The sequence below is a fragment of the Ranitomeya imitator genome, chromosome 7 (assembly GCF_032444005.1).
Source record: "Ranitomeya imitator isolate aRanImi1 chromosome 7, aRanImi1.pri, whole genome shotgun sequence".
In the NCBI taxonomy this organism is placed as follows: domain Eukaryota; kingdom Metazoa; phylum Chordata; class Amphibia; order Anura; family Dendrobatidae; genus Ranitomeya; species Ranitomeya imitator.
In genome coordinates, this window is record NC_091288.1 from 59,255,085 (window position 1) to 59,271,324 (window position 16,240).

Here is a 16,240-nt window from a genome sequence, read left to right on the forward strand (position 1 = left end):
ACAAATATTTAATAGGTTACAGCAGAGTAGGGCCCGGCCAAAAGTGTCTACCGTGTTATGGTGGCGGCTTAAAAAATCTTTTGGCCAAAACAAAAGCTGCCTGCTATATGTGTGATCTGGTGATGGGAACTGTTAATGTGTGATTGGTGAGAAGTGGAGTTTTTCCAAGAGAGAGCGGTGGGACTGTGGACAGTTCGAGGGGTGGAGCCTGGAGGCGGGGCTGGGGTGGAGCCTGGGCGGAGTCTCAAGGGGGCCCTGATAATTTTGCCAGTATGGGGCCCCGAAATTTCTAGTGGCAGCCCTGGCCAGAGTATAAGTTGGTATGCATACAACATCGGACTGTGTTTATACTGGCCATTGAACAGAGAACTTAAAACAGAAACAAAATGAGCAAAAACCCTGCTGTAAGTAAATAAAAAGTAATAGTACATATAAATCACATAGGTTGCTCAGTAAATAAACACTGATTTTGATTTAAAAGTGTAAAAGCCATACCACCGCAACAAGGTGTACACAAATCGGTAAATGACCTCAGTGTGAATAAGGCCAGAGCAGGACTGGAGCCCAACTGCGGACACCCAGCCATGGGATACTTTATAAATGCATTGCCCAGCTTATTGCATTTATTTTTTTGTTTTCCTCTTCTTTATAACTTGCCACCATGCACATTTCCTCAGGCACTGCTGTTTCCCTTTAGTTGCATGTTCTATCAGCAATGTATTACCATTGCACTTCCTAGGGGGTGGGATTTTATTGTTGGATTTCATACAAATAAGACAAAAGTGCTGCATGGTAAATAGCATACTGTATTACATGGGGTGTTCTAAATCTGTGTGCAACAATATAGCCACTTGCACAAGGCTCTTCTGGGATTTACTATTGAGTTTATCTTATAAAAAGTTTGCAGGTTTGTGTACATTGTGTGATGACAGTTTTCTGTAGGCCATAAAGGGAATCTGTCACGTCAGATAATGGTATTAACCTCCATATATTGGGTTAAAATGCAGGACAATTGCGTTGGGAAAGTGCCCAGCTGAAGTACTGAAACTCCGGCTCCAGGGAGACAATTAATTTGATGCCTCCCGGGAGCCGCCGGCTTTCAGTCATAGAGGCGGGGCAGCAAGGCTGCAGTCAATGCTCACAGCAGTGTGAGTGATCGCTGTAAGCACGCCCTAGAGCTTCATAGTCAGTGCTGGGTCGTGTGAACAGCCGCCGCTCACAGTGCTGTTAGTATTGGCTATACTCAGCTCCGACCGCGTCTCTATGACTGAAAGCAGGCAGCTCCCCGGAGGAATAAAGTTAATTCACTCATCAGGTGCTGCACTATGAATATGGCAGCCAGAACCTTTCTAACACTATTGACTTGCAGAGTAATCCTATATCTGTAGGGTCCCTGTAATGGAGAAAACCTGCAGTTAGTTTTAAATAAACAAAAAAAAGTTTGTTTGAAAAAAGCAAACTGCACTTAACTCGCCCTTTTCGAGTCTGATGTTGATTCGCCTGCTTCTGTTGTCTATTATTGCCTGCAGTGCTATTGTCGTGTCGATAGCGCTGCAGCCAATGATTGACCTCAGTGGCTCACGGATTGGCTGCAGTGCTGTTGATGTGATATCAGCACTGCAGACAATAACAGGCAGCAGTGGACACTTAGTAGTGTAAAAGTGGAATTTGTTTTTCTAACAAACTGCAGCCGGGTAACGGGTTTGCGGAAAGGGGAAAGTCTCTTTTTAATATTGGTTAGGTGAGAACAGTCTTACTATAGCATTAGCTGAAAAGGAAGTGTTTGCAATATAAAAAAGACGAGGGACATAATTCAAGTCAGTTCTTATCCTAGGTGGAGTTAGTTTTTGTTACATGTTCTCTGTATTGCCCGCAGCTACAGAATTACTTCACTTCTGGAATGTTTTAGCAGTAACGCTGCCAAAATCCACTTTCTTTGGAATTTTCAACATTCTCCCCTCCTAGCAGGAACGCGTCAACCTTCACATTTTACCGATCTGTCATCACTGAAAACAAACAGTGATACAAAATGTTAAGCCATCCCGCTGCAAGTCCACCTGGGAGATTTCTGAGAGCTTTGTGCTAGAGACTGCAAATATGAGTAGCCAGTTTTGTCAGCCCTTAGCTGCATTTTTTATGTTTTTCCTGATTACTTTCAGTTTGTCAGAATGTGGGAGACTACTCGTGATGACTCAAGAAGGAAGCCACTGGCTCAGCATGCAAGGTTTGGTAGACAGCTTATCCAAAAGAGATCACCAAATTGTTGTGATCACTCCAGAAACTAATCTGATTAATAAAGACTTGGGTTATGCTGCTCAAACTTACCACGTGCCTCTCAGTAAAGAAAATATAGAACTTTTTACAAAAGCGAGTCAAGAAGTGTTTGAACATAAGACTATTCCTCAGAAGATACAGCTAGTCTACAAAATACTGACAGATGCAACAAGTCGGCTTCTAACATCCTGCAAGACTGTTCTTCAGAATAAAACACTCATCGAATATTTGGAAAAAGGCAAGTTTGATGCCATGCTGAGTGACCCTGTGTTTCCATGCGGTGAGATCATTGCTGAATATCTTTCTATCCCTTCTGTGTTCTTCATGAATGGCGCTCCTTTTGGGATAGAAGAAAATGCAGCTCAGTCTCCTGCCCCACCTTCCTATGTGCCCAAATTATTTACCACCTATACGGACCACATGACCTTCATCCAGAGACTGCAGAATATTTTTGTAAGATTTTTGGACTGTGCAATATTTGATATATTGTACTCTCCTTATGCCGAACTGGCCACAGAGTTTTTGAAGCGAGATGTCGGAGCTTTGGACCTTTACAAGAGAGCTTCAGTTTGGCTTCTTAAAAAGGATTTTGTATTTGAGTTTCCCAAGCCTGTTATGCCCAATATGGTGTTTATAGGAGGCATTAACTGTGCCAACAAGAAACCGGTAAACCAGGTAAAATATCTTAGTTGTTTAATCGTGGCCAACATTTCCACACAATAAATATATATTCGTGTGATAGATAACTTTGCTAGAGCCAGTTGCTTTGCAGATTTATCTCTTATTTCTTGTTTTTGAGAATATGTTAAATGGACACATTTAGTAGAATTATATGCAGATTTCTTCCAGGCTTATTGCCATTTCAGCTTCCTTTTACACCTATCTACTGGCGGCACTTGATGACTGCCAACCAGCGACTTGTTTGCTTATACAGGCAGAGCAAGCTAGGCTGATATTGTTCTTGAGAACCTACATAAATGTGTGCAGCCAAAGGGAGTATAAATATAAATTTATTGAAATAAATATAAAAGACAGATGTTTAAAATAGGGGGAACACTATTCAAACTCAGCAGGAGGGGACAAATAATAACATTGGATACAATAAATATGGATATGAAAAAAACAATTCAGAATAGTGATGGATGAATAAATGAAAAAAGGGTGAAGATGACAATTGACCAATATGGCAAAATTAATTAATTGATATCAGGACTGAAAAAACAGTCGTGCAGCAAAATAAATAAGAAAATAAAACTGATGTCAGTATGTAAAGCGCATGTGCAATATGAATAAAAAAGTAAGACTCAAAGGCATCATTCCAGATGTGTTCCTCCTGCTAGAATGGCGCCAGCCCCAACATGCATTTCAGCATGAGCCTTCATCATGGGGTGGCATCAGACCAGTGGAGGGTGCCATTTAAACTCCCCATAGCTAGTAAAAAATGGCCTGTCATCAATCGTCACCACTGATAGCCGTGTCATGTGAGGGCAACTCTGGACCCATCAATGACAAAAGCGGGGGACTGAAATGCAAACTGAACCACATCTGAGAACAGACGCGGCAGGAAATATACCAGCTCGACAGAGACCAGCGCATGCACACCAGCAGGAGACAGACCTTAAAGATAAATGGTTCAGAGAGGAAAGGACTGAAAAGGTAGAGACTGAATGAAACCAGGGTGTGCACATGGAAGGATCATTGGACAAGCAACTTGTTCTCTATGAGAAATCTGCTGCTAGGTATATCTCTGGCAGCGATTTATCTCTTAGAGGACAAAAGGATTGGCAGTCCAAAATTGGACATTCCGAAGCTGTCTGTTCCCATACATCATCTAATCGGAGACAGTTGGGAGGTCCCCACACAATAGATTGTTGGCAGGTTCCACCGATGTTAGTGTATAGGGGCCTTCAGAGACAGACACCTCTGGCTGTAGGTTATCTTCAGAGAGAACAAAAGAATCAAGCATTTCAATACAAAATCCTGATTTTTTTCCTTCCCCCGACATCATCTCTATGGGGAGATTTGGGAGGACCACATACATATTAGATCTCACGCTCCAGGACATTTTGACCTGTCTCGGCTCTTTATCGCATAGTCACTGTGTCCAGCATGTGGAAATGATAGAGGGAAGGAGGCACAATTCATGTACTGATGGTGATTTTGGTGATGTATTCATGTACTAATGGTGGTTCTAGTGCTATATCCATGTACTGATGGTGGGTCTGGTGATGTATTTCTGATCTGTTGGTATTTCTGGTGATGTATTCCTGTACTAATAGTGCTTCTGGTAATGTATTTCTGTTCTGTTGGTGGTTCTAATAATGTATTCCTATAATGATGGTGCTTCTGGTGATGTAATTCTATACTAATGGTGGTTGTGAAGCTGTATTCATGTACTGATGGTGGTTCTGGTGATGTATTCCTGTACTGATGGTGGTTGTGTTGCTGTAGTTCAATATTGTTAATGGTTTTAGTGATGTATTCCTGTGTTTTGTCTGATCATGTGCACATGCAACAACCCATAACTTGTCAAATAATTTGATACATAACATTTTAATTAACTATGGCGCTGTCTGACAAGTTAAGGATTACTATATGTGCATTTATGTTAGGAGCATTAATTATAAAATTAAGCACTGTAGAATGACAGATTATTACAGTGTGTATTAGTTTCATTTACAGAATTCATACCTGCTTGCCGGTTCCAGCAGTCGTCACATGACCACTCATACAGTATGTGATTTTCATGCTTATGGTCACGTGTCACCTAGCTTATTTTCCTGCTTCACTCAACTAAGCAAGGGCTATGTTTTTCCACTAAAGATTGAGACATTTAGGAAGAGGAGCTAGTCGGCTTGTGACAGTAAGTATGTAAATCAGACATGAGCGGCTACATGACAACTACTCAAACCACTTAAGCTATGTATAGGGGGGCACCAAACTGAATTTTGCAGGAAAAGCTGGATTCCCCTGTGCCCTCCCACCCTCGTTATGTTAAAGTAATCAGTGCGGGGCGCAGCACTGAGCTGTAACAGCTATACTTCAATCATGCTATCTGTTCAGTTGATTGACGTCCTGTTCAGCACAAGTATGAATATGAGCCACGTGCAGAAATGCATGTACTTACATACCATCAAGATCCACTGCTTGCAGCTCCCTTTGCAATTACCAATCAGTGAGGTCCCAGATGTGATCGATGAGTGACAAGTCGGAGACGCCGCAGGCCATTAAAGCACGTTTAGGCCATGCAGGCTGTTCACTGCAGCACAAGCAACATACGGCTTGGCGTTGTTGTGTTGAAAATGGCTCCTAGACACTTTTGAGAAATGGCCGTATCACTGGTTCCATGAACAAATCCATGTAATAGAATAGAATAATAAACTGTAAAAACAGAAAAAAATAATATTCTGGTTTTATTTTGTAAAATAAATAATGTGGGAGACGCATTCAAGCAATTCATTATTGATTAACTCATAAAACTTAGTTAATTACAACCTTCCCCCCCAGACCGCTAACAAAAAACAAGGCCAAATGGTTTCACAATGATTTGAAGATTAGCAAACCACACACAATGTAATAATAGATGTTCACTAGCAGCAGCAGAAGTATCAGACTTTGACTTCTTCATTATGAAGCTAAAGAAGGTTGGATCTTTCTCTCTATTGCTTCTTATTTTGTGTCTTGGATCGCTCCCCTATTCTAATGCTGGAAACCTACTGGTGATACCAATGGATGGAAGCCACTGGATCAGTATGGTGTCAATAGTAGAGAAACTAGGACAACAAGGACATCAAATTGTGGTGCTGGTTCCAGAAAGCAACCTGCATGTGAAAGCTTCAAGCAAGTACATCTTGAAGACATACCCAGTTCCATATACAACAGAACAACTTAAGGACGATTTTGCAAGGTCTGCCAATGATTTTTTTGCTGAGCTTCCCACTGTGAAAAGAATAGTTAAAACCTTTAAAAAAATAGCCAATATCAGCAGCCTCCTCCATACAACATGCCGGCATCTACTTCAGAATAAAGAAGTTATTGATTACTTGAGAAGACAGATGTTTGATGCTGCCTTGCTGTCTCCCATTTTTCCTTGTGGACATATTATAGTTGCACATCTAAAACTTCCATCTGTGAGTTTTCTGAGAAGTCTTCCATGTGGCATTGACCAGCAGGCCACACAATGCCCAAGTCCTGCTTCTTATGTGCCCAGATTCTTCACCATCTACACTGATCGCATGATCTTTTTTCAAAGGATAAAAAATGTGCTTCTTCGGGTATTTGATGGCTTTCTTTGTAAGTTTCTGTATAATGACTTTGGAGACTTGGCTTCAGAATTCCTGCAGAAAGAGGTTTCTATGGTAGACCTCTACGGCCAGTCAGCTCTATGGCTCCTAACGTATGATTTTGTGTTTGAGTTCAGTAGACCAATAATGCCCAACATGGTCTTTATAGGAGGCATCAACTGTTCCAATAAGAAAAACCTGACCCTTGTAAGTACAATATGAAATAAGAAGTCTTCCCTTGCCATACTGTTGTGCTTTCAACATTTGTTCCATTCAATAAAAATTAGTCTACATAATATGTGAAAGCTATATGTGATACTAGCAGTAAGTGTAAATGCTACAGAATTTGGGAATGCTAGGAGGTGCACAAGTCTGTTCCAGTATGGTTCTTATCGGACAGATACATAAGACGATTCAGTGCTACAGGAAAAAAATGATTTGTTGGTGTATTTTCAACATATTGAATCCTATTTCTTTCTTTGACATTAAGTGCCAATAAGTTGTATGATGGAGAATTAGGGGGCTTAGGGGAATTCAATGCTAATATCTTTTTGAATGTTTGCCAGCTTTTGTATGTCAAGCTTGCAGCCTTTTTTTCCCCACAATCAGTGATGAAACTTGAAGCTCCTGGGCCACGATGCAAAACCTTTAAACAGGGCCCCCAGCTATCACAGGTCTTTACTACTGCTGACAAAACCCAAGATGAAAAACATGACAAGCAAATACCCTACAGTAAATAATCAGCAATAGTGCATGAAAATATAGGATGCTTAGTTAACATAATTTTGATTAAAAAAAATTAAAAGCCATCCCACCACTTCACGTTGACCCTATTTCAAATGGTCCTAACCTCTAATCTTAAAACTTTACCATTTGTCAAGTGATGTGCATGTGGATAAGGGCTGAGAAGAACTGAACCCGGCTAGTGGACATGCATCCATGGGGATTGACATGGCTATTATTGGTCTTCTGCTATAGGCCAAAGGGACCTTTTAGGCTTCCCTAGGCTCCAGCACCTGGATGCGGCTGCAAATCTTGCACCGGCTAAAGCAAGTTATTTTTTTTCTAAGGGATTTGTCCACTACTTTTATATTGATGACCTATCCTGGAAATACCAGATCAGCACAAGATTGGTCGGGTTCGCGCCCCCGGTGCCCCCACCAATCAGAATTTTTTTAGGATTAGCAGCAGTCTGATAATATCAGTTGTGCAGAACAGCATAGACAGCCAACGGTATATTGCAGATTCTCTGCCATTTATTCCAATTGGGGCAGACTATACGGCCACTATACAGCTTATGGAGCTGTGCTATGCAGCTCTGAAACCAATCACATCTGGTTGCCACCAACACCGGGAACAGGTGATTGATGGGGTGTGCCAGGTGTCGCATCCCCACCGATTTGATATTAATGACGGCTCCTAAGAACAACCCCTGTAAATAAAGATTTCCACAACTATTCTCTAAATAACTCATGAACAGTCAGGTTTAATTATTCTAGAAAGTTAAACATTGATTAGTGCTAATATGCCAACATTTATCGCATGCAGCAATTATACATTGAGTATACTGTATAAACATTGCTTTTTCTCTGTTATTCAGGATTTTGAGACGCTGGTGAATAGTTCTGGTGAACATGGCTTTGTGGTTTTCTCCTTCGGATCGATGGTGTCTGAGATCCCTATGCATAAGGCAATGGATATAGCAGAAGCGTTGGGATCCATCCCTCAAACGGTAGGAAACGTGCTTGTGGCAATATTAATTTCTTTTAGTGTTTATGCTAACAACAAAAGAGGCGTTCTGTTTTCTGTGAATGTAATTTCTTAGTTTAGTATTGTTCCGATTATTGTGACATTTGTGTGACATGTTACAATGTTTACAGTTTTCTCTTTCATCGCTTATATTAATGAGATATAATTAAAGTGGACAATTTTAATCATAACGGACATTTCTTGGGTGACATGTCATAAAGAATAATCATTTCAGTGACACTCCTGGAAAGAAATAGTCCAGACTATCAGAAGAAATATTTTTTTAGTTCCTTGTAACAATGTTCCTAGAAAGCTTTTCTTGTTTGCCAGGCATCATTGAAAATGTGTGGCCAAGTTGAACGATTTTAACCACCATTACGTACGACTGCAAGACTGGAATTATAGGTTACAAGGCGATTCACTATCCTTCAGCCATTAAAATGTTTTTTTCCTGCATGAAAAGGTATCCCTTATTCATAAGTGGGGAATAACTTAAGCTCTGTCTAAACTAACTGATTATTGTGAACGAGGGTTCCTAGGAACACTTGTTTATTGGAAAACAGGCAGTGTAAACAGGCTGCCAAACAGGCTTAAAAATCATCAATTTTGTCAGCACATCATCCTGTGTAAACAGGACCTGTGCCGCCGAGAATAATGGCAGCCTATGTGCACTGAAAGATCTATTACTGATCATACTGTGGGCATAGGAAATACAGCCTGCCTATCTAAACAGGCTATTAATTGGCTTCAGATCAGCAAACAAATAACTTATTGATGGTTGTTTAATGCTGCAGGTCAGGTGAGATAAACTCACCATTACTGTTGTGAATTCTGTGGCCAAGCTCCCTCCTGTGGTCGTGATGGTACTGCGGCTGGTTCTGTCTATAAGCTTCCTTTGGTGGATGAGAGTGGTACTGCGGCTTCTGAGTTTCCTTCCTCAGGTGATGAGGTTAAGTCATTAGGTGCTGCTCTATTTAACTCCACCTGGTGCTTTGATCCTGGCCTCCAGTCAATGTTCTAGTATTGGTCTTGCTTCCTCCTGGATCGTTCTTGTGGCCTCTCTATCCTGCATAAGCTAAGTTCTGCTTGTGTTATTTTTGTTTGCTATATTTTCTGCCCAGCTTGCTATATTGGTTTTTTCTTGCTTGCTGGAAGCTCTGAGACGCAGAGGGAGCACCTCCATACCGTTAGTCGGTGCGGAGGGTCTTTTTGCCCCTCTGCGTGGTTGTTTGTAGGTTTTTGTGTTGACCGCAAAGCTATCATTCCTATCCTCGGTCTATTCAGTAAGTCGGGCCTCACTTTGCTAAATCTATTTCATCTCTGTGTTTGTATTTCATCTTTACTCACAGTCATTATATGTGGGGGGCTGCCTTTTCCTTTGGGGAATTTCTCTGAGGCAGGGTGGGCTTGTTTTTCTTTCTTCAGGGCTAGTTGGTTTCTCGGGCTGTGCCGAGTTGCATAGGGAGCGTTAGGCGCAATCCACGGCTACCTCTAGTGTGGTGTGTTAGGATTGGGGATTGCGGTCAGCAGAGTTTCCACGTCTCAGAGCTTGTCCTATGTTTTTGGTAAATGTCAGGTCACCTTGTGTGCTCTGAACTTCAAGGTCCATTGTGGTTCTGAATTACCTGTTCATAACACATTACTGATCACTGGAGATCAGACAGCTATGACCTTTAGTGATCCCAAGAATGAAGCTTCTTCAGGGCTGATTGGAGCGGAGGTGTAGCATACACACCACCACTCTATCCGTTGTTTATGGGGCTGCCGTGTACATCGATAGACAATGAATGTGGAATCCCTTTCTTGGGATCACTTGAGGTCCATCCCCAAATGAATAGGGGATAACTTTTAATCTTGGAAAAAAAACTTTAACCAATATGTATAGCAGACCTTAGGAAAAGAAGAAAACATGGTGTTCCATGGTTGACTGCACACGACATCACAGGAGACTTCATCTAGGGGAGAACTTGGTAACTCTTGGTCCCTCCATACAGCACCATACAGAGTGCCTATGTAGTCCAGGTCATGTGCATGGCTTTACTCTGTGCGTTATCCATGAGTGTAGGTGATAAGTGCTCTTTGAAAATAGTGAATAAAATCCAGTGTCTATATAAAGGCAAACTACAATAATTGCATTTACAATTCTAGGTTATCTGGAGATACACAGGAAAAGTGCCATCAAACCTGGCAAATAACACCCACCTGGTGAAATGGCTGCCACAGAATGACCTGCTCGGTAAGTGTGTATAATACCAGTGAGATACCTACATAGTCGGGTGCAGAAAAATAGGTACGCAGTACTTGAATAAAATCCTAAACAGGAACCATAAGGAAATTTATGGAAAGTTTTTGTTCCACCTCTGTGGTTTATTGCATCATACCTTTTTTTGCTTACCTCCTCCCTCCTTCCCTACTTTAACTACACCCTTTTAATTTTGTTTATGCTCTCACATCCCACTCTTTTTGTCAATCTCTCATTATTTGCCTTATCTCTTGTCTTTTCTCTTTGCAAGAGTTTACAAAGTTCAGAGTTTTAGTCTTCTTGTCTAAATTCTCAAGCTTATATAAGTCATCCTTCACCCTCCTCAATCATTTGTCTGGAGAGCTCCCAAGCTTAAACCATTTTTGAGGACCTTTGACTTGCGCAGAATCCTGCATTTCCATGCATACTTTTTTACATTCTACTTATACGATAGGCTTAAAACAATCACTTCTTTATATTGTGATTTGGAGCACAGTTTTAACGTATTTCAATATTGTAAAGAATGAAAAATGACCTAAAAAATAAAGACAGAACATTCTCACTTGATGTGGGAAGAAATGTAGTACCAAACATGGAGATGGCTACTCTTAGTAAGCACCTGTTCACACCTGTTTTCTGTTTGGAGGTGCCGGTCAGTCTTTTGATATTTGTAAACATATTCCATGGACAGGGCTGGCATTCCAATTAAAGAAGCAATCCCTTTATTTTCTTATCCCTGGGTAATATACTAATGTCTACTCTGCTTTGAGCAACATGTCATTATATCCCTCTTCCCCAAAGGAGTAGAAAATCAAATAATAAAAGTATTTTTATTTTTTATTTAAATAACTACCGTCTTTTAAACAAACCTTCCATAAATCAATAGTGCAACCAACTATAAGAGACTCCTCCTAAGCTGATCATTCACTCAAAAACACGGCTAAAACTATCTTGCTGGGGACAATACAGACAGCCATCTAACTTATCAACTGATCAAATTACAGCCTATTGGTGTGTATAGGGTAGGGAGGAGAAGGGATGAGCAACATACTCAAGGACAGCTTATTCTGAAAAGTCACCCAAGGCTAAAGGTACACTTTAAAGAGTTATTGTTAAAGTAAAAAAAAACAACTTCAAACTATTTGATGTGTGGATAGCTGATATGGCTGTTTTTCATGGCGACAGATTCCCTTTAGCATTTAAGGTGTTGTTCTTCCTTGGGGTACAGGTCTGCAGTCACAGTCTGTGACTTCAGACTTGTGAATCTTCACAGCGCCCTCTGGGGATTCACTGGTACTGGGAGCAGGGGGTCACATGAACGTAAGCATGCAATTTGCAAACTTCCGGCCACATTCTGTCTAGATGTGTCCGGCCTTGCTCAAATCCCTTGCATTGGTCGAGTCCATGCACGTCTGGTCTGCACCTGAATGCAAATCGCATACTTGTGGTCACATTACCGCCTCTCCCAGCGCTGGTACTGGAGAATCCTGATAGCACACACTGTGCACGCTGTGAGGATTCACAAGTTTGCAGTCACATAGCGAGACTTATATCCTTAGTCTGCAGAAACCCCTTTAAGAAAAACCTTCAACTTGAGAATATTTCAGACAATTTGTTTATCTTTCCTCAGCACATCCAAAAGCCCGTGCCTTCATTACTCATGCGGGTTCACATGGAATCTACGAGAGTATCTGTAATGCTGTCCCGGTGGTCATGTTACCCCTTTTTGGTGACCAAATGGATAATGCTAAAAGGATTGAGTCCCGAGGAGCTGGAGTGACACTCAACGTCTTGGACATGACACCAGATGACCTTTTTAATGCTCTTGACGCTGTAATAAATAATCCGAGGTAAGCATATTACAATTCAAAAGATATTCAAGAATTGCTAGAGAAAATTTGGTATTTTGTAATTTTTTTGGGCAGTTGTTAATATGTAATACAATTGGAAAAGAAATACCTTTATTGCTATATTTATACATCTACATAAAAAATACTTAGGTGGGCCCATCATTGTCCCACATAAAGTTCCCCCTCGTGTTGCATCCACCTTAAAGCGCCTTCTTAGTTTTACATGAAAAATTGGCCTAACCTAACAAATGAGTGTTGACATCTTACCTTGCAGACTGCATGCTTCAACTGCTTGGATTGGGGCAGTGTTACATTTCAATTGCTGGAGTCCTTTACTTCCTCCCTGCTGCTGTATGTTGTATGAGCAAATAGAGAGTACTAACACAGGGAATCACAAACTTTTTCTGTGCTTAGTGAGTGAAGTCCAATAATAAAGTCTTGTGAACATAGAAACATCAACACTGGTCATGTTGTGAGTGTAGGAGAGGGAAGAACTGTCAGTGAATGTGACCTAGAAGACTTGTAAAAACAGTGATCATGAAAGATGTGTAGGAGTACGTGCATACCGTACAGAATATTTTTTCAGTTGGTCTGCTACAAAACAAAAATCACTTAAAATATGCTTGAAAGATTCATATTCACGTCTAATGTAAAACCACTTTACTATTCATGTGTTCAGTGATTCAGGTGTTTTCCACTTCAAGTTTTGAAATAAACAGTGATAGGAAAAATTAAAGTGCACGTCACTACTTTGCAGAGGCTTCTGATGGAATCTGCTCCAAACTAGGCACTGTCCAATCAAAAGGTGGCAAAATAAAATCATCTTCAGGAAACAGTGTTCTCCTCCAAAAACTTCCAAAGAATCTGTGCATACAGAATTTTTTGAAACAGTCAAAAATCATGAGTTTTTTAAGCAGAATCTACTTTAGGAAATGTTCCTCCTTTGCGGAGTTTTTACAGTTTTTTTTTTCCTGAAGCTGTGAAGTGTTCCCTGCTGCATTTTGAATGGTCAGTGCCTGGATTGTGACATGCACTTCCTTTTTTCTTCCAGATATTTTTGAAAACCACTTTAACAAAAAAAAAAACTAAATTTTTTTTTATCTGAACAACAAAATGGATTTTGTACAGAAATTTACCGGTAATTAGATGAGTTTTCCAGGAGGTTTTCTAGCCATTTTTGAGGAGGATTTTTTGGATTGGATCAGCTCCCCCCCAAAAAACGGCGCGCAAATACCCAAAAGGCTATGGCCACATTATCAGTATTTTTCCTCAGTATTTGTGGGCCAAAAATGCAGAATTTGCGCTCTTTTTCTGTTATATCTTTTGTCTAATTATCCCTCACGTGGTTTTGTCTTACAAATAATGAGGAATAATGCTGGCCAAATACTGATAGTGGTGCCATAGCCAAAGAAGGATAATTGCACGTGACTGCTTTTAAATGCCGACATATTTGCTGAAGACACTGCTGGAAACTGCTGGTGGAAGAATGAATCGGTCACTTATTTTTGCCACTTCACGACTTTCAAAGCCTGAAGCTTTTAACCCTGCTGTTGTCTTCGGTCAAAAACGACCGACCTTGAACTTCAATATTCTTTAAAATATTCAAGATGCGGCTCTGAAACCTGTGGCCGACCGACCCATCCTCATTTAAGTCAATCAACCACGAGTTTCAGAACCGCATCTTGAACACCCCAAAAAATACCAAAGTTCAAAATCGGTCTCCCCAGACCAAAGACAACAGCAGGGTTAAAAGAAGTGACAAAAGATGAAACATATGCACAGCAGGTCATCTTGAGATTGCTGTGCATATGTTCATTCTGTTTGGCGTTTTCTTAGCACTTTTTCACCCAGGTTTCAGATGGAATCTGACGTTGTGTCCACATACCCTACAGAACGTTTCTACTAGAAAAATTTGGTTTTGACCATCTCAAAAAAACTTGTGTGTTCATACATTGCAAACTATTTTAACCTGTTCCATCTTTTTCTCATTTTTTTCAACCTTAGCTACAAAGAGAACATTCAGCGATTGTCCACTCTGCACCTTGACAGACCAATTCATCCCCTGGACCTTGCAGTTTACTGGGTAGAATTTGTCATGAGACACAAAGGTGCACCTCACCTGCGACCAGCTGCTCATGACCTGAACTGGATACAGTATCACTCTCTAGATGTCTTTGGCTTCCTCCTTGTCGTAGTGGCCACCATACTCTTCATCAGCTTTAAATGCTGTGCCTACACCTGCAGACGATGCTGCGGCACAAAGTCTAGACCGAAGTCGAAATCCAAAAAAGAATAGGTCATGCATATATAGAATTACTAGAATTGCTGTAGCATTATTCTATGTTGGGGCTTATATTTTTACCCAATAATGTGAATTATAGAAAATAAACTTTTTTTTGGGCATTGAACAAACCTGTACTTGAAATTTGACAGAGAATTTGATGCAAAAAAACATGCAACCTATTATTTTCTGAACAAATTAATTAAAGATAAACCTCTTAACATACTGACTCTTGAAATTTTTTCTCCTGATTGAGAAGGTTTGGTAGAAAATTTCTGTGTTAAAAGATGCTTATATTTACAACACTTTTTTTGTAGGTTTGCCGCTATGTAGTCTAGTGCAGAAGCCTGATATCAAGTACCTAAAATGCTTGTGCTTTTGGTTTATTTTTTAAAATAGTTTTTTTTACCAGAAACTTTTCCTGAACCTGTTTTCAAGAGTTTTGGAAGAGTTTTTTTAGTGGTTTTTTTTCCAACGTTTTGATTTGACAGTGTCTAGATTGCATTGGATCCCATCAAGATCTCCTTCAAAGGCCGGAGTCACATTACTGTAGAATACGGCCGAGTGCTATGCAAGAAAACATATCACAAAACATAGCACTCGATCCAGTGTTAATCTATGGGGCAGCTCACATCAGTGTTTTTTTTCAGGTGTATTCGACGTGTATGTAAAATTGCTGCATGCTGCGATTGTCACCAAGATTCGCCAATGCAAGCCTATGGGTGCGAGAAAAAAAAATCGCACAGCACTCGGACCATGCGCTGTCCGATTTTTACGCACCGATGTCCTTTGAAATGTCGGCAATTCATCTTGATGCATATAGTAAAATACAGCGTGACAGGTTAGAATAAAATAGATAGAATAGATATACGATACACACATAGAATGCATAGATAAATAGATGGCAGTGACACACATATATGTATATATATATTAGATAGATAGATAGATAGATAGATAGATAGATAGATAGATAGATAGATAGAAGAAAAGCCAGCAATTCAGCAGCCATGTACATGTATTCAATAAAAGATTATTTTTCTGAAAAAAATGGTGTGAGCTCCCGCGTAATTTTCTTAACCAGCAGGAAAGCAGACGGTTGGGGGGACCTGGGAAGGGGGTAACACTCATGGAGCTTCCCAGGCTATTAATATCAGCTCACAACTGTATACTTAGCTTTTACTGGCTATTAAAATGGGGACCCTAAAAAAAATGACGTAGGGTACTGTTATGATTAGGTAATTCAGAACCACAATGGACCTTGAAGTTCAGAGCACACAAAGTGACCTGACAATAACCAAAAGACATAGGACGAGCTCTGAGACGTGGGAACTCTGCTGACCGCAATCCCTAATCCTATCCAACCACACTAGAGGCAGCCGTGGATTGCGCCTAACGCTCCCTATGCAACTCGGCACAGCCTGAGAAACTAGCTAGGCCTAAGAAAGAAAAACAAGCCTACCTTGCCTCAGAGAAATACCCCAAAGGAAAAGGCAGCCCCCCACATATAATGACTGTGAGTAGAGATGAAAATACAAACGCAGAGATGAAATAGATTTAG

The 16,240-nt window shown here is 40.5% G+C and overlaps 1 protein-coding gene across 5 annotated transcripts in view; it reads left to right on the top strand.

The window, feature by feature from the left end:
• The window catches only part of LOC138644679 (UDP-glucuronosyltransferase 1A1-like), a 111,889-nt gene extending 96,989 nt beyond the window's left edge, over positions 1 to 14,900 (top strand). For 3 of the 5 annotated variants that reach the window (XM_069733307.1, XM_069733303.1, XM_069733305.1), the window contains exons 2-5: positions 8,158 to 8,289; positions 10,455 to 10,542; positions 12,179 to 12,398; positions 14,403 to 14,900. In XM_069733307.1, the coding sequence (XP_069589408.1) occupies positions 8,158 to 8,289; positions 10,455 to 10,542; positions 12,179 to 12,398; positions 14,403 to 14,694 (732 nt within the window). In that variant the 3' untranslated portion in view covers positions 14,695 to 14,900. Of the gene's footprint in view, positions 1 to 2,022; positions 2,950 to 5,838; positions 6,765 to 8,157; positions 8,290 to 10,454; positions 10,543 to 12,178; positions 12,399 to 14,402 lie in introns of those variants that run through there. The other 2 variants (XM_069733308.1, XM_069733304.1) reach the window with 2 other exon arrangements.
• Positions 14,901 to 16,240: the final 1,340 nt, after the last annotated feature.